A 22,295-nucleotide genomic window follows, 5' to 3' on the forward strand; every position below is an offset into this window, starting at 1 on the left:
TTCCTTTGTTTTGTTGTCAAGATTTTTTGTGGGTTTTTTAGTTCACTGGGTTTGGGTTTGGCTAGAGATTTTTTTACTTAATCTCATTTTTGGTTGATTGCAGTGGTTTAGTGTTTTTTAATGTGAAAACACTTGACTCATCAAGTAATGGCTTTAAACTTACAGATTTAAATTGTCAGAGAACAGAGTTTTGGGGGAAGAAGGGGACAGATTTGCTATAATACCTTAATAGGTAAAAACGTATTATTGCTGCCTGTGTTGGAACTCTGAAATGCTACAGTAGTTGAGAATAGCCTTGTTAACAGCTTAGAAACTAATAAAATCAACTTAGTATCTTGAAATGCTTTTCTTTCCTCTCTTTCTTTGTCCTTATCCCCTCCATTCCCATATAGATACACCTAGTATTACAGCTAAGCTAATTAATGAACAGAAGGAAGATAAAGAAAAGAAGAATTATGAGGAGAAAGAAAAAGTTAAAGCAGAAAATGGATTTCAGGACAATTACAGCGTTGTTGTTGCTTCTGGTATGTCTTTTTCTTCTATCTTTTATAAAATGCATCTTTCTGGTGTTAAAAATGTGTTGGGGGAAGAAAATATCTACCAATAATTAACTTTATTACTAGTGATGGTTAGAAATATCATAGCAGCTGGTACTACAGTTGTAATGTAACTGACTGTTAGACAAGGAAGATAGATTCCTGGTGAAACAGCTGCCTCTAGTAGATTTTACTGTGACAAATTTGTCAATTCTATGTACACTTAAATATATGTGTCAGTGATACCTTCGTGGATGCTGTTGCTAGGGTATTTTACAGCATTTTTTAAAGACACCCCTGGAGCTTGGAGGGTATTATTGCTTCTGCTTTTTGCAGTTTAGCTGGGTTTAGTCACCTCTCTTCTGAAAATGTGCTTTGGAAATAAAAGGTATCCACATATTTTGCATAACAGCTAATGGTACTCTACTAAAAACTGTCAAATGGAGATTTTTGCATAAACCCATGTTATTCCACTTGGAAACAACTAATACTGGAGTTTGTTTCAAAGCATTCAGTTTATAAAAACTATTGAGTCAAACATTCAGAAGCCTCTCATGTAAGCCCTTTTTCTTGCGAAAATGCAAACCTTTTGTTGGAGCATATAGATTGAACATAGTAATTTTGCAGTGGTACACACACAAATGTTCCAATTCAGATGATGGCTGTGGAAGTCATTAGTCTTTCAGTTTGAAGTTGTTTAATGAACTTCAAACTACTCCTTTCCTATCTAGCTTTCTGCCACTATTGAGCTACCTCAAGTTCATTCACACTTCATGAAGCATAAAGCAGAGATGCTGATTTCCTCTGACTTTTGGCACCAATATTTCTTAAGCTTTTTATTTCAGGTTTTTAGATGTACATATAACTTAACACAAAGGCTGAACTGGGCAGCAGTTTCACTGAACTTGGTGTGCATTTAAAACAACATAGCTATATTAATTACAACATCTTTATCTGACAAAATAGTTACAGTAGGTGCCACTTAAGTTAAACATGTTTTAGTACTATCTAAAATATTAATAGGTCCAAGGAAAGGGTTAAAACACAAAAAAATCTAGAAAAAAAACGAAAATACTAAGCCAAGTTTGAGGATAGGGCATAGCACAGTCAGCCATGTCATTCCAGTTACATCGCTCGTCCTACTGCATGATATAGCTCATTCTCTATTAAAAAGAAGCAGATTTCAGGTTTTTTTCTGATATTTCCAATTTTTTCCAATTTAGTAAGAGTTTAAATGTAAACTTACTTAATTTGGATTTGTTTTACTGCCTGTATGTCAAATACTTTCTTCTTTTGTAATAATTTTTCATATATTCTGAGGGTTTTGTAGTGTCCTCAGAATCTCAAGAAGTTGAAAGTGTTTACGTTTTTACCTATGGGTAAAATTAATAGAGGGAGAAGATGGTATTTGCAGCCTGATCTTCCTGAAGCAAGCTAGTCTAGTGTACTGAGATTATTGGACAATGTGTTGTACATTAGAGCTGCTTCTAATGATCAGCTGAAACCAGAGTGTATTACAGCATTTGAAGTGTGGATCTTGCTAGTTTTGTGGCAGCTCTTGGTCAGTGATGAGTTAGTAATTGTCTGTCTTTGTCTGTTGACCTGATGGCTTTTTTACCTCTGTCACCTGCACAGAAGGGTACTTGATTGCAGTATGATTTTGCTGTACCTTAAGTCACCTTAAGCTGTCCTAAGATAAGGCAGTCTTGCTGTGTAGTAACAGTAAGCTCTTCTGTAGCTAGTCTACCTCCTGATTTTCATGTAGTGCTTACTTCAAATGTTTTGAGGTCAGGGAACTTGGAAAGCGCATATAAAGACACCTTTCATCACATGTGGTGCTGTCAGTACTGCAGCTGAGTCACCTTTGTAGGCCAGACAAGGGGTTATTAGCTATAATCTGTGCTGAAATGTCTGTCAGTTTGGAAAAATTTGCCTTTTTTGCCTTCAGGTGAAAAGACAGCCTAAAAACATTTTGCTCTAGGGCCTATTGTGAGATACTCTTCAATGACAGCAGAATCAGAATAGCTTTTGCTCTTTTTTTACATGATATCATCTAGTTATGGTTTGGTTTATGTTTGGGGCTTAAGAGAATGCACAGTCTTTTCACTAAAAATACTGGGATTATATCTAAATATGTTTTATACAAAAATGTTGTTCTGGTATTTTATTAGCCAGTGAGGTAAAGTTTGTATATTTTTCTATCATTGAAGGTTTTGAGTACGTTGTATCTTGGCAAACTGAAGGTATGAAATAATAGAACAACTTGAAATTTTTTACTTCTGTACTAGGTTTGAAATCTCAGTCAAAAAGAGCTGTTTCATCCACCCCTCCACGCCCACCATCGAGGCGAGGAAGAGTGATGGCAGATAAAGTTGGTACTTCTTCCTCAGGAGGAGAATCTTCCAGCAAGACCATTAGTGTTCCAGTCTTTCATCTGTACCATAAACTACTGCCAGGTAACTTTAATAATACATTTTACATATCAAAATTATGGTCTTTTCAGTGGCTGATACATCATCAGGAAGTTGTTAAAATGGTAATGGGCATTAGCGTCTTGGAAGTGTGGAGCTGGTAAACAGCTTTCAACTGGAAATCATTGCAACATCAGCAACTGCAGCATTGTTGCATCATAGCAACTCAAAAAAATGTGGCAATTATATTGATCTCCCTTGAAGTTTAGTACCTTATTCCTAAGAAAACTCTCAAAACACTTTCATTCACAAATGAAAGCAGGGTGAGTTTGAAAGGTGACATCATAGGTTTTCTTCCACATAAACAAGGCAGAACTGAAGTGGTACCAATGCCCTATTACTCCAGGTTCTAAGTGGGCAACCATCTTGCATTGCTCTCTGAAGGGTTGATTTGCCAGTTCAGGAATACTCTTGAGTTCTATAACATTTGTGTTTTAGAAACACAGCATGTCCTGAGCAGTTGGTCATGTTCCACGTATATCAGATGTGGTATAGCAAGATTGGCAATCTCTCTTTTTCAATAAGAAATTGTAGTGACTTAGATCAGGAATAAAAGACAGAACCATGAGTGAAACGCTTCATTATTCTGCAGAACAGCTTCTTGTCTGGATCCAGCTAATGGAATTAAGGAGTTAACTTCTGATCAAAGTCATTTTCACTCAAAAATCCCTAAATTTAAGACTTACTATCCAATTACCAGCTTTGAGGCTATCCTCTGGCAATTATTAGCAGGATAGTATACCTGGATTAAAATATCTAAAATTGATGAGTGTCCTGGTTCAGGGCAAATTTGGGAGAGAACCCCCAAAGGGGCTCCTCTAGAAAAGCAGATTCAATTGGCCCCTCCCCCAACTGGTACTGGAAGAAATACCTCCTTGGAGAAAAGTGGAAAAAACCTGTTTATTAAACAATAAAACCTAAACAATATTAAACAATAAAAACCCTTGCTGCTTTAAAAGAGATGACAAACTGAGCAAGTCCCCTCCCTGGGTTGCAGTTCAGCTCACTCAGTCTCTGATCAGTCCCTCCAGCGCTGGAAATGCCGTGGCCCAGGCCTGGCCTGGTGGACCACAGGTGTGGGCTGCTGGTGCTCTTCTGGTGTTCAGGCCAGAGCAGCTTTAAACAGGTCCAAAGAAAGGGAAAAAAAAAAAACAGTCCAGGGAACTTCTTTGCCTCAGCTAGCTAAAACTAACTTAAACAAAGGAGAGCTCTGTCCTGCTGTCTGTCCATCTGCAGACAACACAGCCAGGAGCAGGAATGTGGAGGAGTGAGTGCAGTGTCTGAAAACAAACTGCGGGCTTCTTCTCTCCCCCCTTCACTCTCAGAACAAGTCTTAAAGGTGCAAAACTTATTCTGCAGCATAAACAGAACAGACAACTGGGGATAAAAGCATCATATAGTCAAGCGAGGACAATGAGCAGAGCCTGGTGGGATGAGACCAGTGCATGGTGTGCCATGATGGATGGTCACAGGCTCTTCTGGAGGGTGGGCAGATCAGGCACAGCATTGCCAGGCAAGGGAGGGGGTTGTCCCACTCTGCTCTGGGCCGGCCTCCCCTCAGGTACTGGGGGCAGTTTAGGGTGACACAATATAAGAAGGACTTAAAGCTATTAACGATAGTTCAGAAGAGGGCAATGAAGAGAGTGAAAGGCCTTGAGGGGAAGCCGTATGAGGGATGCCTGTGGTCTCTTGTTCAGCCTGGAGAAGAGGAGACTGAGAGGAGACCTCGTTGCAGTCAACTTTCTCATGAGGGAAGGAGGGGAGGGACAGGCACTGATCTCTTTTCTAGTGACTGGTAACCAGTGACAGGACCCAAGAGAATGGCCTGAAGTTGTGTCAGGGGAGGATTAGGTTGGATATTAGGAAAAGGATCTTCCCTCAGATGGTGGTTGGGCACTGGATCAGGCTCCCCAGGGAAGTGGTCACAGCCCCGAGCCTGATGGTTCAAGAAGCACTTGGAAAGTGCTCTCAGGCACATGTTGTAACTCTTGGGGCTGTCCTGTGGAGGGCCAAGAGTTGGGCTTTGATCCTTGTGAGTCTCTTCCAACTCAGGATAATCTGTGATACTGCTGTTTTGGAGATGAGATCAAAACTCAGTGACTGTTTTCAGTATGTAGCTGGTAAATGTTGACTGTCCTGCAATGGTCATGTAAACCTTTCTTTATGTGTGATCTGGTCGTGTCTTGCACAGCAGACTGTTATTACCTTGTACAGTGGCAAGGCATTTTGAGTTTTTGCTTTTCTTAAGACATAATCTTCAATTGAAGAAACAGATTGTTACTAAGGAACTCCTAGATGTTGTTTTACTTGATTAAGTGCAATCACGATGAAATGGACATGCTATTATATGATCCAACTCTAAAATATTTAATGTGTAAATCTTCTTGTTTTCAGACAAAATTTTTCAGCCTTCAGATTAGCTTGTAATTTCAGGCAAGAACATATTTGCAATCAACAAAGTGGCCAAAACTTGAATTAGAGTAATCAGTTTGGACTGTATTGCATGTGCATTTCAAGTCTACATTGCTGAGGAGAAAAGTGATCCTGGCAGTGCCCTTCTTTTTCTTTTTTTTTTTTCCTGCTGTCTTGACACAGGAGTAGTGAGCTAGGCTTGGGATTAGTAGGCCTGAGAAAGAATTGCCAGTTTCTTTGTTTTCCACTTTTTTCAATATCACCTGTTTTGCCTTCTGGTCGCAGACACCTCTCTGCTCCCACAGTTCAATGGTGCTGCATAGGTGGTGTTTAATAGTGGGGGGCAGCCAGTACCCACTTAAAATGCACATCAAATTACAGCCTTAGCCGTTTGTTAAATGTGCCAAGTGCTTGTGCTCTCAGCACAGGGCTGTCTTAGGGCATGCTGGCATAGATCTTTTTGATGATTGGTTCCAAACTGATGGGGCCCCTTTTCCCAAGAGAACAAGTGGTAAAATTTAGGCCTTAGTTTGGAGCCAGATGATATTTAGTCTACTTGGCTTTTGTGGTGCAAGTAATGAACAGCACCTGTATATGTATGTAAAAGTAACCCAGTCAGAATTTTCCTCTCTGACTTGATGCCTTTGTTGTCTAGGTCAGCCATTACCAGCTGAAATGACACTTGCCCAGCTTCTGACTCTGCTGTATGACCGCAAACTCCCTCAAGGATACCGATCCATAGATTTGACAGTTAAACTTGGTTCCAAAGTCATCTCAGATCCAAGCTTATCAAAAACAGACTCATTTAAACGTCTTCATACAGAAAAAGGTGAGTGTTCTTACTTTTTTGGTATACTCCTTTTAAAAATGTTTTTATTTTGGACAAAAATTGCTTTGATTTCCTTGATGAGAAACAGCAGTTTTTTTGTATTTTCTTGGATAATTTTCCTGAGCTATTCTTTTCCAGATAAGAGCTAAACTTTGTGATAAAGTACTAATTCATTCCCTAAATTGTATCTATAAGGTGCTCCAATATGGTTGCTCTGGTTTCACTTTTCTTTTTTCATTGTAATATTGTATGTGATACAATTGTGATTGTATAGATACAGTATATTTTATTTCTTTACATGTATATCAGTTCTCTCTAGTAAGTAAGTCTAAGTGTTTGTGCTGGTAACCAGGGCAGCTGGAGGAATGTCCTGGGTCCCGACAGTACCTTAAAAAAAGTGTCATAACTCCAGTAATACAGGAGCTGTTTGAAACTATATGAGTTAGAGAAGCCTGTGAATTTTTTTTATTGAGCTATCTATGTACCAGATGCTGCTTTGAAGAAGGAGGTTTCTCTCAAGCCATCTAAGCAGATCTTATAACTCCAAATTTTTAAAGCATTTAACATTTTCTAATATGATGTATTTATTGATAGTACTTCTGCCAATTGTTTGCTATCTACTTGCTGGGGAAGGGGAAAGGAGAAGATCTATCCCAGGAGTCTGTTCTGAAATATTTTCATATCATTCCTTTAGGCAAGACTTAGAGAAATGGGACTTTGAAATTAAGCTAATTGTAATCGGCTGATTATCAGCCTGCTGACACGCATGGAATTCCAAAATTAATCATTCAGTTCTTTTCAGACAGGGGCTTGTTTTAAACCTGTTCACTTGATAGTCTGTTTCTAGAAAAGATAAGAAACAGAACTGTTGAAAAACAATTATCATTTTCTTGATATCTGGTCTGAAATAAGCATTTCATGACTCTATATAGTGCTTGGATATACATATCTCTCACACTATTAAGAGATAGATCTTTTTTAAATAATACTTTGGCTTACTTATGCTCTTTATTTAAATTCTAAACATATAGTAAACATTTTACTATTTGAATAAAACTCAAATCATTAGAGAAGGTTCAATTTAGTAGTAAAGTTATGTAAAGACATAAAGGTCCTCTGAACTTAATTTATTAAGTTATTGGGCACTTTTTTGTTTATATTTGAGCTTGTCATTACAAATCCATTGATCTGCGGTGATATACAGCAAAATATTAGTTATATTCACAATCACCACTCAGCAATAATGAAGGTCAGAGCTACTGCTTTTTCTTGCTTAGTGTGTAATATCTAGAGAAATAATTCTTACATTTCAGTGCTCCTTTACTTGCTATTTAAAGTAGACCGCAGGTTTTTTGACACCTGGATAGATTTTTGACCTACTGGATAGATTTTATAGGTTCACATGGTGTCTCTAGTCCTACATTTCCTATTACTTGAGGAAGAGTGTCATTTATTAACATTTTCTTCTGCCTGCTTCAATGCCTTTTTTGAGATCAGCAGTTTTCCACAGTGAAGTGCATTACTTCACTGAAAACTTGGAAAATGCTCCTGGAGGTGAAATGGTTTCAGTTGGATTATAAGAAAATTAACTAAAGCAAGGACTTGAAAAGCATACTTAAGTGTAGCTCCTTGAGTGAATATTGAAGATGTTACTGTGTTTGCACTCACAATGAAAGGATCTTCCTGTAGCTTTACTCACTGAGAACTTACTTTTCAAGTGTCTTTTCCAGAGAAGCAGTTTTCCGTGCTTTATCAATATCTCTGTGTTTATATTTTCTTGTTGTCTTCCTTTGGGAAGGCTTACAGTTTTTTACACTGCAAAACAGAGGGGTGAGGTTTTTGGTCAAAATCTTTGTTTTAAAACCGTCATTATGAAGGATATCTATCATTTCCTGCAGTCTGATCAGTTCATGCCACTGCAAGCAATTGAGTTGCAAATCCTGTTCAGCCTAGTGAGGTGGAATCCTCCACGTCTGGTGGAAGGCGGTTCCTTGCTGATAGCAGCAAGTTTGTGACACCCTCACCCACTGTCTGTGGGGAAAAGGAGCATTTCCACACAGGTGTCTGCCTGTGTCCTTTAGAAGAGTGGACATCAAAGCTGTATGTACTGAAAGGGTTATGATTGGACATTTTCTTACAGGGATTATCCTGCTTTGAAGGTGTCTGTGACCTTTTCTTAGTCTGTCTGTGAAAGACTTCTTCAGACAGACAGACTTTTCATAGTCTTTGTTTTTGAAGTAGGATGAATTGATGTGCATATTCCTACATGTCCCTGATTTAAGCTTATTAAATCTTACACTTTGATCATATTGTTCCAAAGCAGAGTGATCCTCCCACAGTATATCAGTGATGTCCTTGTAACGTGGTGCTTCTTGCATGTTTTAAAGTTGAGAATTAGGATGGGGAAAGACCTGCTATTTCCTATTCCCTTTCAAATTAGGAAGAAACAGTTTTAAAAGGTGAAGTATCTGTTAAAAGATGCATTGTCTGCTGTTTAAATGTTTTTTCATAAGAAATTTATTTTGGTAGCTGCACAAGTTATTCATTAATGTGCTTCTGTGTTATTACAAGTATATAATAAATAATAGCATGTGTGCTATATATTTGGAGTATAACTGAGGATTATGATGAGTGTCAGAATGTTCACGGTGAAGAGATACTGAGACCACTTGATCCCTCCTGCCTTTTGATGTGGCTGTACTGTGAAGATGTGGAGGACCCCTGCATTACATGGCTTAAAAATATAATCTGCAAAACAGATTTTTGGATTAAATATACAGAATATTCACTGAAATTTGCCTGTGGCAATTAGGAAAGAGGGCTGATGTTTAGCAATAAGGAATTGTGGTAGGGTTTTGTATATTCTGTATATACTGGTGTGTGTAAGTGCATAGAATGTTCATTTTTTGTCTGTTGTACAAGATATTAGGGTGCTTAGTCATAAACTGGGAGGATGGAGGTTAGCAGAAAGTTAGAAATCCAGATCATTATCTTTTTTCATGAGGAAGAATAGAATTAAATCTCATGGCTTTTGCAGAGGGTCTTTTTGACAGCTCACAGAGAGGACATGTGAAAAGCAAAACAGGTTAAGATTTAAGGTTATCTTTCCTTTCTTCAGCTATAAACTCTTTATTGGAGAATAACAAACCTACACTTAACTTCTAGATGAAAGAGTGTTAAAAAGTATCATAACTCCAAAATTAGCAAAGTCTTGAAGGCATAGATCAATTCTAATAATATATGAAATTCTAATTATTAACATGTAGCCATGTGTAAATAATGCTGAGTTTGACATGGATCTGCTGTCACTGGCAGAAGGCACTGTCAGGACCCAGGACATTGCTCTGGCTGCCCTGGGTGATTCGAGACCCTGCCAAGGCTCAGAGACCTTGGCACAGAGTCAAAAACACCTGTGCCTTTGATTTTAGCCCATGGAAAAAAATTAGCAACTTTGTGAGAAGTTCAAAAGCCACAAGAGTTTGAGTAGAATGATAGTTAATTTATCACAGGGTGAAAAAGCAGAATTTTGGGGTTTTAGAATGGGGGTTCAAAAAGCAAAATGGAGGAATCTGGGTGTGTCCTGTCCTTCTTCTCCTTCTTCTTGTCTTCCATCTTCTGCTGTGATGGTGACACTTCTGGATTGGTTTAGAGTAGAGACAGACTGTCTAACATAGGTGATAGGTATTGGAAAATTATTGTAAATAAAGTACACGTAGTTCTTAGTATAAAAAGATAACACCGCCCTGAGGGCGGTCAGTGAGCCACAAACCGAGCTGCCAGGCAGATCTCAGCAGGTCGGAGAAAGAATGTAATAGATAAGGAAAAATAAACAACCTTGAAAAGCAGAACTGATGAATCTCGACGACTTCTTCAGTCGCGGGGCTGGGAAAAAAGATTTTCTGTTACCTTGGGCGTCATCTCGACCACAGAAACCCGAGAAGGTACCACTAACACGTTTATTTTCTATTGTTATTCTTGTATTTATTTCAGGTTCTTGGCTCAGTCTTTGCTTGAGAAGGAATCAGTACTTTTGAAAACCACTTTTAAATGAGGACAAAGAAATAAAGACAGTGTTGATGATATATATTAATTTCTTTTATGTTTGTTTTTGTAGAGCATGCAGATTTACTGGGACCTTGCCCTGAAGATGAAGCCATCAGTCCTGGGGATGAGTGTATGGATGCAGTTCTAGATGAATCACTTCTTGAAACCTGTCCCATTCAGTCTCCACTGCAAGTTTTTGCTGGCATGGGTGGATTGGCTCTTATTGCAGAGAGACTCCCTATGCTTTATCCTGACGTAATTCAGCAAGTGAGTAGAAAAAAATAAGTGTCGGAAAACATGCTGAGAGTATTTTGTTTGTTTGTCTGAGGACAGTATTTTCCTTGTCTTTCCCTATAGTTCAGTTTAACTTCTCAGTTATTTGGGGAAGATACTTTAAAAGAGGCAAGTGGATAACTCCACAGCCCTGTCCAGCTGTGCATGTGCTTCCCTGTCCATGTCACAGACTGCCTGAGTAGCTGTGGCCTTGTTGGGACCAAGGCAAGCTGCTTCTGTTAGTTTAAAATATCTTGGAGGATGCAGTAAAATAAAGTTACTGATGTACTATAAAGACATACTTGCTTATCACTTAGTTGTTTGTGCAAGTGTACCCTCATAGATGTTTTTATGGTTAAGTGAAATGCAGTTCTCAAAGATGATGTAATTTTATTATTATAAATAACAGTATCATCTTAATTATATTAATATTAAGAAATAATAGATATTATTTGTGTGTGTATATATATATATATATATATATAATCCCTCTGGATGCACTGATAGACATTTCAAAAGTGTCAGTAGTGGCACTAGTGTGGAATTACTCCTTTGGCTGCTGTTTTAAGTACACACTGCTAAAAAGGGAAGAAATAACCTGTGAATTATTCAGATTCTATTTGACAATATTTTTGAAGCTTTTGGCGGATACTCCTAACAGGAAATAGTATTTATTCCCTTTGAAACTGAATTAATCATGAATTAAGGGTATCATACTAAGGATATGAATTAAGATTACATTATTCATTATCTTGACTGTAAGATTATGGCAACCATAGGAACCCTGTAGTGAGACTGGATAATTAATATGTATCCTTTGTAAATAGTTCTACAAAGGCCTTAGAGGTCTAGTACCAATGCATTTCAAAAATTATAAGTTGAAGAAGTATTTACATAAACAGTTACTGTGTTATGAATTCCAAGAGGGATAATGTGTACTCTGTATTGAAGAAAACTGATATGTAAAATTCTGCAAGACATGAAAAGTAAGTTATGAACATGAGAAATTTCATTCCTTTTTTCCTTCTTTTTCTATAGTCTTAGGAACTTACTGTCTTTTCACAATATCTTAGCTTGAGATATATGATTAGATTCAAATACTGAATAAGAATTCTGCAAACCATAAAAAAAAATTAAATACAGTAATACCAAACAGACTGTTCAGAGTGAAAACTGATGATTTCTCCAGACCCTTAATTCTTTAATTTTACTTTAATATTTCTCCAAGTCACTGGAGAAATGTGAACATAATTTGAATAAATGCAGTAAAACGTGACTCTGACTTTAAATTAGGAATTTGGTATTCTGAATAATTTCTGCAAAGGCTTTTCATATTCATCTTTTCTAGTCTATATCAGTCTGGTAATAAAATTTTAAATAAGTACTAAAATTCTAAATATGATCAAATCAGTTTATCTGAATAGCATGAAAGCTTGACACCTCTGTGACGTTTATTTATGAGAGGAACTTCAGTGTCATAATTTCATTTAAATTGTTTGATTGTGTCTTGGGGCACTGTTCAGCTACTGCCCCCTTAAACTGTGACTTTATAATGCTTGACTGCACTGTCCTCTGGTCATAGAACAGACTGTTCTGTTGGAGTATAATAGTAATAAAGCCTTCCAAATCAATCAAAAGTTCAAAAAGCTCATTGCTACAAGTAGCTACAAAACTGCTGAGATACCTGAAGTTATTCTTTGTTTTTAAAAGCATTATGATTAATTTTTCTTCTTTTTGCAATATGTAACTAAAAATTAAATACTTATGGTCACAGCGTTTAATGCTAAAAATAAAGGGCCATTTCTTATTTAACAGTATAGTACATAACTGAATCTTTGTATTTACCTCAGAGTCATTTGTGTGTCTTACACCTCTGTGTTTAAGCAGCACACTTTAACTGAGGATTTTAGGTTGCCACAATACGTTTGTGTAGGCACAGCTTTGTAGCGCTGTATGGAAAATGCAACAAGTATGCCCTTTTAAGCCATTTGGCATGGTCCCTGTATCTGCACATGGTGGAGTAATTCACATGATGTCTTTTTTGTGTCCTACATTAAGATTGCATGTCTTTTAGATCCTTTGTAAAATCGAATTTTTGTTTAGGGTGTTTAACTGAATGACTGCTAAATTTTTGTTGTTTGTGTTGGTTCAGGTGAGCACTCCAGTGGTTACGTCAGCCACACAAGAAAAACAGAAGGACAGTGATCAGTTTGAATGGGTTACCATTGAACAATCAGGAGAATTGGTGTATGAAGCACCAGAAACAATTGCTGCAGAGCCTCCACCGATCAAGTCCACAGTCCAGACTATGTCTCCCATACCTGCACATTCTCTGGCTGCCTTTGGTTTATTTCTCCGTCTCCCGGGCTATGCTGAGGTGCTGCTAAAAGAACGGAAACATGCTCAGTGTCTGTTGAGATTGGTGTTGGGAGTTACAGATGATGGTGAAGGAAGTATGTGCTGTAATTATTACCTTTCTTTGTAGACCACAGATAGATCATTTTACTTTAATTTATTTGTACTGTATTTCTTTTATCAGGAAGTTAGCATTGGTTTGTGCAGAAGCATGTTGCAGGCATCTTTGATTAACTGTTGTCTCTAATAAATTCTCTCTGGCAAAATTTTCTCACAATCATCAGTATTCAAGTGTTCTCATCTCATGTCAGAGTAATTGTAAAATAAGCACTGATAAAATCTACAATGACATTGTCAAGATAACTGCATTCAGACAGAATGTTCTAAGTTGCTGGAAATGCTCAACTAATTGTGCAAACATTCTGTAATTCTGCAACCAAATGTAGAATAATGTGGATAAGAGCAAAGCTACAACAAATGTAGAGTAAACCATTGAATAATGTTTTAGAAAAGGAGAGTAAGATATAAAGATTTTGGTGATTAAACTGTCTAAACAGAAGCTCTCCCTTGATGGTGTGAGTTCACAGGGAGAAATGGGATGTTCTTCAAAGAATAAACACACAAGCCAGGAGAAAAATTTCTTGTCAGTGTCTTTGCACATGAGCCTGGAATTCTGCATGTAGTTACAATATTTGTGTTTCTTACTGTTTTGAAAAACTGCAAGTGTGTCTGAAATATGTTTTCATACATTGAAGGCATTTGCTTTCACTGGGTGTTGTGTAGTGGTGCACTTGAGCAGTGTCAGGTTTACAGCTGAACTTGATGATCTCAGGGGTCTTTTCCAACCTGCATAATTCTGTGATTATGACTTTGATGAGTGCTGGTTTTTCTAGGCTGCAATCATCAGAAGTAAGTCTCTATTTAGCACTCTAAATAGGGTGGTAGAGTGGTGCAACATGGACCTTGTAAGACCAGCTGGAAAACCAAGCATCTCATTTGCTCTCCCTTCTGCTTGTCTTTTTATTTCACTAATATTTAGGTGCAGGACAGTAGACGAGAATAAACTGGGCAATAAAAATTCAATCTAGCTGTTTACACTCACCTAATCTGAGTGGTAAATAACTGAAGAACTGTATGCAGTTCCTAGAGCAGTCTCAGTGCCTTGCTACTGCAGGCAATTTTGATATCTTTTCTTTTTTTTTTAATAAAGAGACATTTAGAATTTGGGTTGCTTTCTTTTTTTGTAGCAGTGTAGGTGTGTGTGCAGCCACTACTGCCATTGGAATACCATTCCAGAACATAATTTTCTTCGTGGATAGGGGTTGCTTTAATTTTCTGCCTACGTTTATTCGTATGCAGTTAGTGGCCAGCAGCTCTTCTTTCTCCAGTGCATTTGTTGACAGGAATTACATTCCCTTGTAGCCTTAGTTTTAGCTGGACTAAAGAGCCAATTTCTCTTTTCCCTTAGCCAAACATCTGAATTCAACTCTACAAAATGTGGATTCAGTTGTACACGGTAATCCACATTAGTTTTCTGTATCAACTATTAATAAACTTCCTTTTTTGTTTGAAATGCAGCTTTTCACACATGTAGAATCTCATTACTTTCTTGCATAATATGAAGAGCTGCAATTATAAATCTATGGCTTATAGATTGCAGTTGTCTGCAAAGATAAACAATGTGCAAATGTTTCGATTTTCTCTTTTTTCATTTGGCTGTGCCTGCAGTTATGGAATTCTAGCAGATAGGCTTATTTTCCAGAAGTTTTTGATTTTATGTATGAAGACCCCGGTCAGATGACTTTTGATTCCTTCTTATTACTGTCTTTGCAAAGAGTATCAGACACATGTGAATTTATGCATGTGTATGTGTGTAGACACATGTACACACAAATATGGACATTTGTTTAAATCTCTGGATGATGACACAGCTGATAAACTCTTAAAGAGGGAGAAAATAAAATATTTAAAATAGGAAGCAAACTTGTGGACAGAGTTGGCTATTTTAAAGTATTTTCACTGTTCGAAGCATCTCCAGTTGTCAGTTGTCTCTATATATAAGCACTGGGGAAGGAATGTGAAATGTATTGTTAAGTACAAGAAAAAAATTGAGACAATTTCCCATAGCTCAGTGTATTGCATTAGTAGGTTGCTCCATTATTTGAAATGTGGCTTTTAAAAGAAAACTTTTGCTCATAATGCAAAGGGGTTAAAAATTTTAAGGAATTGTAGTACAAAATTCATACATGCAACTCATCTAATTAGAATTATGTTAGTATTTCACCATGGGTTCAATTTCAGTAGCAACTGGTTTGTGTCAGTGCGTTAATTCATACTTTGGGCACATGAATACAGAAGAGAATCCTATGTATAATAAACTACTGCTGCTTGTCAGCTGAGCTGCTATTAGCTGCTCACATGCATTCTTTATCTTGCTGTATTTGCTAGGATTAAAAATATATATGTATTTTAAAAAATTAGTCCAAACCAGTTTTCTCCCTGGAAATGGCCAATCAAATTTTTAAAATTTGATGCTTTTCCAAATCTATGAGTAAAATAAAGAAACATTCTTTCTTCTACACTCTCGAATACTTTCGAATACTCAATCTTCTGGTGGTTTTGAATACTCAATCTTCTTGTGGTTTTGAATACTCAATCTTCTGGTTCTGAATTTTTTCTTGGAAGAGAAACATAGTAATGGATAGCTTTACTGTATGTGAATGCTTGAGTCCTTAGTAGATTTCTGTATGTTCATAAACTATTGCAGAGATTAATAGGCTTTATTGAGCTATTGAAAGAAAACGTGGGTTTGATGTTTTCCTTCTCCAACCTAGGTCACATCCTGCAGTCCCCTTCAGCAAACGTGCTGCCGACGCTGCCGTTCCACGTGTTGCGCAGCCTGTTCAGCAGCACCCCGCTGACCACCGATGACGGAGTGCTGCTCCGGAGGATGGCGCTGGAGATCGGCGCCATCCATCTCATCCTGGCTTGTCTCTCTGCCCTGAGCCACCACGCACCTCGAGTGCCCAACTCCAGTCCCAACCAGGCAGAGGTAAGCTTAGCAGCACAGCAGGTACCAGCCGCAAGTACTAAGAGTTTTAATTAAAAAAAGAAAATCATCTCATCGCTTTCATTGTAGCCTCGTTTTTGCGGACTTTAAAAATAATTGTGAAGTACTTGATTAGGTAATTGTCCCTGCATGTTGCAAACAAACATAGTAATCATAAAAGTAGAGAAAGGAGGCTTGTCTTGAGGCATTATGGTGTAATCAGTTTCTTTCACAAGACCTTATTTTTCAGGGCAGGAAAGGCATAATGGTCAATGGATGGTGGTTCCTTAATACCCATTAGATAGTATGACCTCATTACCTTGTTCAGCATTCATCATCTTGTCACAGACACATTTTATGAAAAATCCTTTTGCTAGATTTTTTTTTCCTGAGAAGAAAAAAGCTGAGAAGCCTCAGGAACAAAATGTAAGCAATAATTGTCTGCTGCTGTGGAATGCAACAGGTGCATCTTTGATTGGTCTCATGTGGTTGTTTTTAATTAATGGCCAGTCACATTCCAGCTGTCTCGGACTGTCTGGTCAGTCACAAGATTTTATTTCCATTCCTTTCCTTTCAAGCCTTCTGATGAAATCTTTTCTTCTATTCTTTTAGTATAGTTTTAATATAATATATACTTCATAAAATAATAAATCAGCCTTCTGAAACATGGAGTCAAGATTCTTGTCTCTTCCCTCATCCTGGGACCCCTGTGAACACCACCACAATCATCTAAACTCGTGGTTACAAATTATTACCTTTCAAATGCTTCACAAATATAAATGAGTTGTGAAAATTAATTAAATAATGCAGTGATTTTTGTTACAATCTTTGTACTGACATTTAAATGAGATCTAAAGACAAAATTTTTCCATCATATTCAAGATCACAAATTAATCTCCAAAATTTGACTTTTTTCAAGGCGTTTCCCATGTTATTCCACCCTCTATTCAGAATATGTATATTCTGATTTTAAGACTGTAAGTTACCATTTCTGCATTATGTACCAATTGTCTGTAAAAGTATTAAAAAAAACCCACATTAATGACTTCCCCTCTTTAGCATTGTTTTGGTAGAGGCTTGCATGAAACAGTCCCTGGTGGTTGAATCTGGATTAGTACTTGCAAAATATAGAGCTGTCCATATTTTAGCAGATCTGATACTGATGAAGGGTTCAGCAAGCAAGAGATGAAGCTGTGCCTGAGAATAATTCACCTTAATGGCTAATCAAATTTAAGGGGAAGCTGAGAGATTCTACTTCTAATGGGGTGTCAGGCTGCTGACACATTAACACCTTAGCATTTTTGCATGTGTGGAGGGAAAGGGCAACCATTAATTCTTACTTCTGCTTCAGTGCTACCATGACCCTTTAAATAGTTTGCTTTCTCATAATTCATATCTATCAAGTGATAGATGGTTACTTGAAACTAGGGATCCATCAGGCCTGCGCTGAGGCTTGTATTTCTGGGGCCAGGCTCTCCCTTAAGTGCTTTAATTCAGTGCTCATGACAGTCCTCTTGAGTGTTAAAGGCACAACATGTTCATGAGTAATGTCCATGTGAAAATAACCACACCGCTGTTTCATCACCAAGACACATTGCATTCCCAGTGTAAAAGATTATCCAAGACTACTGCCAGTATGATACTTCACAGGTGATAATTTCTTTTACCATTGCAGTCTGTTCATATATCATTTCTTTTCTTTCATACACAATCTTTAATAAAGTCACTGAAGAAGAAGTGAACAGAAAAAGAAACTTTTTGGAGCCATAAAACAAATGCTGCATGATATGGTTATTTGTGACCAAGTAATGAAAGTAGCAAGTCACTTGTTTAGGATGCTAAATATGCAAATAGGAAAACATCAGTTAAAAATTGCTTATCAGAGTTTTTCTGTATCCTTTTCACCAATGACCTGCTAACATTAAAAAATTATTATAAATACTTCCACGCTACTTCATGAGGGTAAGCATTGTAATATTGGAGTTATGTTACTAAAATCACTGAGGCAGACCATTGGTCAAAGCTGTTTTAGCTGTTACCAAGCACTGTTGGAAAAATGTGCTCTTAGAAAATTTTAAGGAAGACTGACTTCCTTGCTCTTACTTAGGGAGGAGATAATTTGTATTTTAGTGACACGGAGATCATGTGTCAGAGCTATATGTGTAACTTACTCCTCTTGTTTTGGAGCATTTATTCAAAATCTGTAGATACTTGAACACCTTAACATTTCTGTTCTGTTCTCTTGATAACATTTCCACTCCCATCCCCTTCATCTCATTGTGTTATTAGGCTTGATTAAGTTCTAAACTGCAATAATTACAGAGCTGTGATGTTTAGAATTATATTGATTAAGTAGCATTCTAATACTTCTCATCATTTAAGCAGTGGTAGTATCTTCAAAGAGAATAATAAAGGGCTTACAGTACTGGTCAAATGGAAGAACTACTTTCAACAGTTTACTGCTGACCTTTACCAGAGCTCCATATGTGTGGCAGTCTTTCCTATGGAAAGCTTTGATTTTCACTGGATCCTGATGATATCTTTAGAAAGTTAATAAACTGGGATTACATTCTTTTGCATAGCAAAGGCTTTTTAAAGATAGCATGACTAAGATTAAATCATTAAATAATTGTGATTTTTTTTTTCACTTTAGCCGCAGGTGTCAAGTACACACAATACTGCATCAACAGAAGAGCAGCAGTTGTACTGGGCTAAGGGTACAGGATTTGGAACAGGCTCTACAGCTTCAGGATGGGATGTTGAACAAGCCTTGACTAAGCAAAGACTAGAAGAAGAGCATGTGACCTGCCTTCTACAGGTGTGTGATTATAAATTATGATTAATGAGATGCACTTAAAGCATGGATAATAAAACTGGAGTTTTTTCAGTCACAGATTAGAGTAATTACAATATTTTGGGCAAAAATTATTTGCAAACAACTGTCTTATTGGAAAATTACATAGATCATATTTTGAGCAAGGCTGTTTTCAGATGTCACTAGGCTGCTGCATAGAAGACCTGGGTATGAGTTCTGAAGAGAAAGTGGATGAGGAGGTGTTCCAGTGCTTTCATCTTGAGCTGTCACACACCTCTGTCAAGAGCACTGCACACAAGTCAAAACTAAAGACTGTCCATTGAAGGAGAAGGATATGGCAGTAGGCATTTTGTTTCGTGTGCCAGACAGTGTTACCTATATAATTTCTTGCATACTTGTCACTCTACTTTAAGGAAGTGCTCATAGTTGATATTGGTGTCCATGAATGGGTTATGCCAATATAACAAAATCTCACTCATACCTATTAGGAAATCTTGAGTATGTCAATTACATGACAAAAGTAGCTCTTCAATAAACATCTAGATTTTAGTAAAATTCTGATGTCTTCTAATACCTAAGGAGAAGATGATCGTGCATAATCAGGCTTTTCAGTCCATTATGAAATCCAACCAATCCCTGTTATCTTGGATATGTAGGGAATATGAGATTGTATCTAGTCATCATAAGTTTAATTCAGTTGAAAAGCATTAGCTAACCTGCTGGGCTTAGAGCACGAAGGAGTTGAAACTTTGAAAATGCCTACACCCTGACAAAGATACCATTTTGATGATCAGTTGTTTTAGACACTATAGATTACTTGGCACAATCATCATATCCCTTGTAAAAGTACAAGTAAAATCTGAAAACATTTTTCTATGCAAGAAAGAGGAGAATTGCTGTAATTGCTGTCCAGCATAGCTTCCACGCAGTACTCTGTATTCTGCTAGGGGGAGTTTCACTATCAATGTGATAAGTCATGAAGTAAGGAGGCATTTGCTGAGGGCACCCAGCAGGTGAAGGAAGTAGCATTTTTGCTGAACATGTCAGTCAGTTGTACAGCAGACTTTCCTTAGTCCCTGCTCTAGAAAGGTTTAGAGAAATTCTTTTGTACAGAGTGATAATGAGATGCTGCAGCAAAATACCATGGGTAAGGGGGTTAAAACAAAGAGGGTGAATGAAAGAAGAGAGGCTGAAAAGGTGAATAGAGTCCCGGGACTTCAAGCTATACAGCCTGTCAAGCCTCAAAGTTACTTAGTTTGAGAGTACAGCTGCACAATCAGAGCCATGGTAACACTTAAATCTACAGCATCCAGTAAGGGCCTGTGAACTCAGCCACAGCTACCCTTGGGGCAGGCAGGTGTGCAGTCAAGAGGTGCCTTCCCACCACTGCCAAGGGGAAGGCTGCTCTTTGTTTACTCAGGTAAGAGCTGTGCTCATGAGTAGTTGTTCCTCCAGGTAACTGTTGTGCTCACCATAACTTACTGTTCCACCTGTAAACCATGAAGTCCCATCCCAAAGGAAGTTACAAAAATACCTGAAGCATTTGCAGTTGAAAAAAAGAAAAGTCCTACTGCTAGATGGTGTACTTGGTGTTCTAAAGTGAAAGGGACTGGTCAGCTGCAGGTCTCAGTGGTCTGAGCTGGCAAACTCTTGCTTTGAGGAACTTCAGCAGGTTTGTCAAAATTCATATTAGTTGATCTCCTAAAATAATTCTGAATTATAACAGTTACTTAATTTTATCATTAGCCAAAGTTTGAATAATCTAATAACTGTATAGAAATTCTTCTAAAACCTCTTTGGGCCTGCTGAAATAAATACCAGAACTGAATTTGCAAAACAGTTAATGAAGTGTTAGGGCATGTATCTTAAGGAAAGTCCGAGTTCTTTTGACTGAAATAAATCAGTTTTGCATAAATACTTTGGTGTATTTCAGGTTCTTGCCAGTTACATAAATCCTGCAGGGAGTACATCAAACGAAGAGACTCAAACGAGCCATGAGGGGAGAGGCCAAAACAGCAGCGCTCTTCCCTCCATCCTCCTGGAGCTGCTCAGCCAGTCCTGCCTCATCCCAGCCATGTCCTCGTACCTCCGCAACGACTCAGGTAACCTGTCCCTGCCTCCTTCCCAACCACAGCTGCCTTACTTCTGCCTGATCAGCTTTTGCAGAAGCAGCAGGTGGTTTTTGTTTCAGTACGCTTGCCAGTTCAGAGTTTTACTAATGGAACGTTCACTTCAGCCTTAGAAAACAAAATAAAACAGAATCATCAGACAGAATGCTGTTGAAATGCTCACATTTGTTTTGATATCCCTTTAAGTTTGAAGTTCAGTTCTTCAGCTGTTAAAACTATCAGGAAAATTGTGTTTTCTTCTGAAAAGTTTGCATGTTAGTTCTTCTACAGAAGATACACAGTGGAAAGGAGTACTTCATACAACACCACGAAATGTAGTGTGGAGAAAAATGTCAATTTTAAAGAAAATTGAGCAAATGCATACCTGAATTTGGTAAATGTTGCACATAGGGCAATTCTACTTCAATCAAAGCTTTTTTTCTTTATTTAGGAAGTGCAAAAATAAGCCTCTTGTCAGAACTGTAGAACATTTCAAATATATGAGAACAATTAAATTGTTGAGCTTTTTAAAGCAAAAGCAAATAAGTTCTATGAGTTCATCAAATTTCTGCTTATAATTTTAAAACCAAGATGCTCTGAGAGTTTTCATCTGATATGTTGTTCCTAGCTGGGGAAACCATTTCAATTTTACAAGGTAGTGTGAAGCAGTATGAATTAAGCAAGTGCCTGTGCGGAACTAATGACAAAATCAGCAGACTGGGTTTGTGATTTATGTTCAGTCTCACTAGATGACAGGCTTTAGTATGGAGATGAGCCTTAGGTTGGATTTTTATTAAGTTACTTTTTTAATAAAGATGGATTTAATCCTTAAGTATCTGGAGGAGTTGTTGCAAATGTGAGTAATTTGGTTTTGGAGCTTATTTTGCCTGCCCTATTTTTGGAGCAACTGATTAATGTCTTTGTCATATTACTGCAGTTCTTTGGGATGCCAGTTGGAGGGTGTGGTGATGTGAATTCATGGAACAATGTTATAGCTCCTTGAATTACAGCATACATTTTATGTTAGAAGTTAAAGGCATCTTAATCCCTATCTTAAGTATTTGCAAAGCTACTTAGAACTAGAACAAGAATGTGGCTCTTTAAATTTGTACTAACTAGGGCATTGCATAATCTTGTGTGATGGAATGTAGCTAGTTCAGAAGTCTGCTGGGGTCTTACAGTGAAAATAAAAATATGAAGATCTGTCGCTTGCTAGTCTGCAGATTGACACCTCACCCTAATTTTGTAATGAATTTGTTGGTTCTGTTTGGCACATACTGCAGTGAGGAAAATGAGCTAATGATAGACCAAGCTTGTTATTGCAGTTGAAAATACAATGTAAAACGATCAAGGAAATGATAAAGTAAAAGAATAAAGTATTCTTTCTAGCAGATACTCATAAA

At 37.5% G+C, this 22,295-nt stretch overlaps 1 protein-coding gene across 5 annotated transcripts in view; it reads left to right on the forward strand.

The window, feature by feature from the left end:
• The window catches only part of BIRC6 (baculoviral IAP repeat containing 6), a 176,032-nt gene that overhangs the window by 104,851 nt on the left and 48,886 nt on the right, over positions 1 to 22,295 (forward strand). For all 5 annotated transcript variants that reach the window (XM_014266655.3, XM_014266657.3, XM_074537313.1 and 2 more), the window contains exons 58-65: positions 393 to 524; positions 2,825 to 2,992; positions 6,075 to 6,248; positions 10,363 to 10,559; positions 12,718 to 13,018; positions 15,755 to 15,972; positions 18,623 to 18,787; positions 20,718 to 20,886. In XM_014266655.3, the coding sequence (XP_014122130.2) occupies positions 393 to 524; positions 2,825 to 2,992; positions 6,075 to 6,248; positions 10,363 to 10,559; positions 12,718 to 13,018; positions 15,755 to 15,972; positions 18,623 to 18,787; positions 20,718 to 20,886 (1,524 nt within the window). The remainder of the gene's footprint in view (positions 1 to 392; positions 525 to 2,824; positions 2,993 to 6,074; positions 6,249 to 10,362; positions 10,560 to 12,717; positions 13,019 to 15,754; positions 15,973 to 18,622; positions 18,788 to 20,717; positions 20,887 to 22,295) is intronic.

Source organism: Zonotrichia albicollis, chromosome 3 (assembly GCF_047830755.1).
Source record: "Zonotrichia albicollis isolate bZonAlb1 chromosome 3, bZonAlb1.hap1, whole genome shotgun sequence".
Taxonomy (NCBI): Eukaryota; Metazoa; Chordata; class Aves; order Passeriformes; family Passerellidae; genus Zonotrichia; species Zonotrichia albicollis.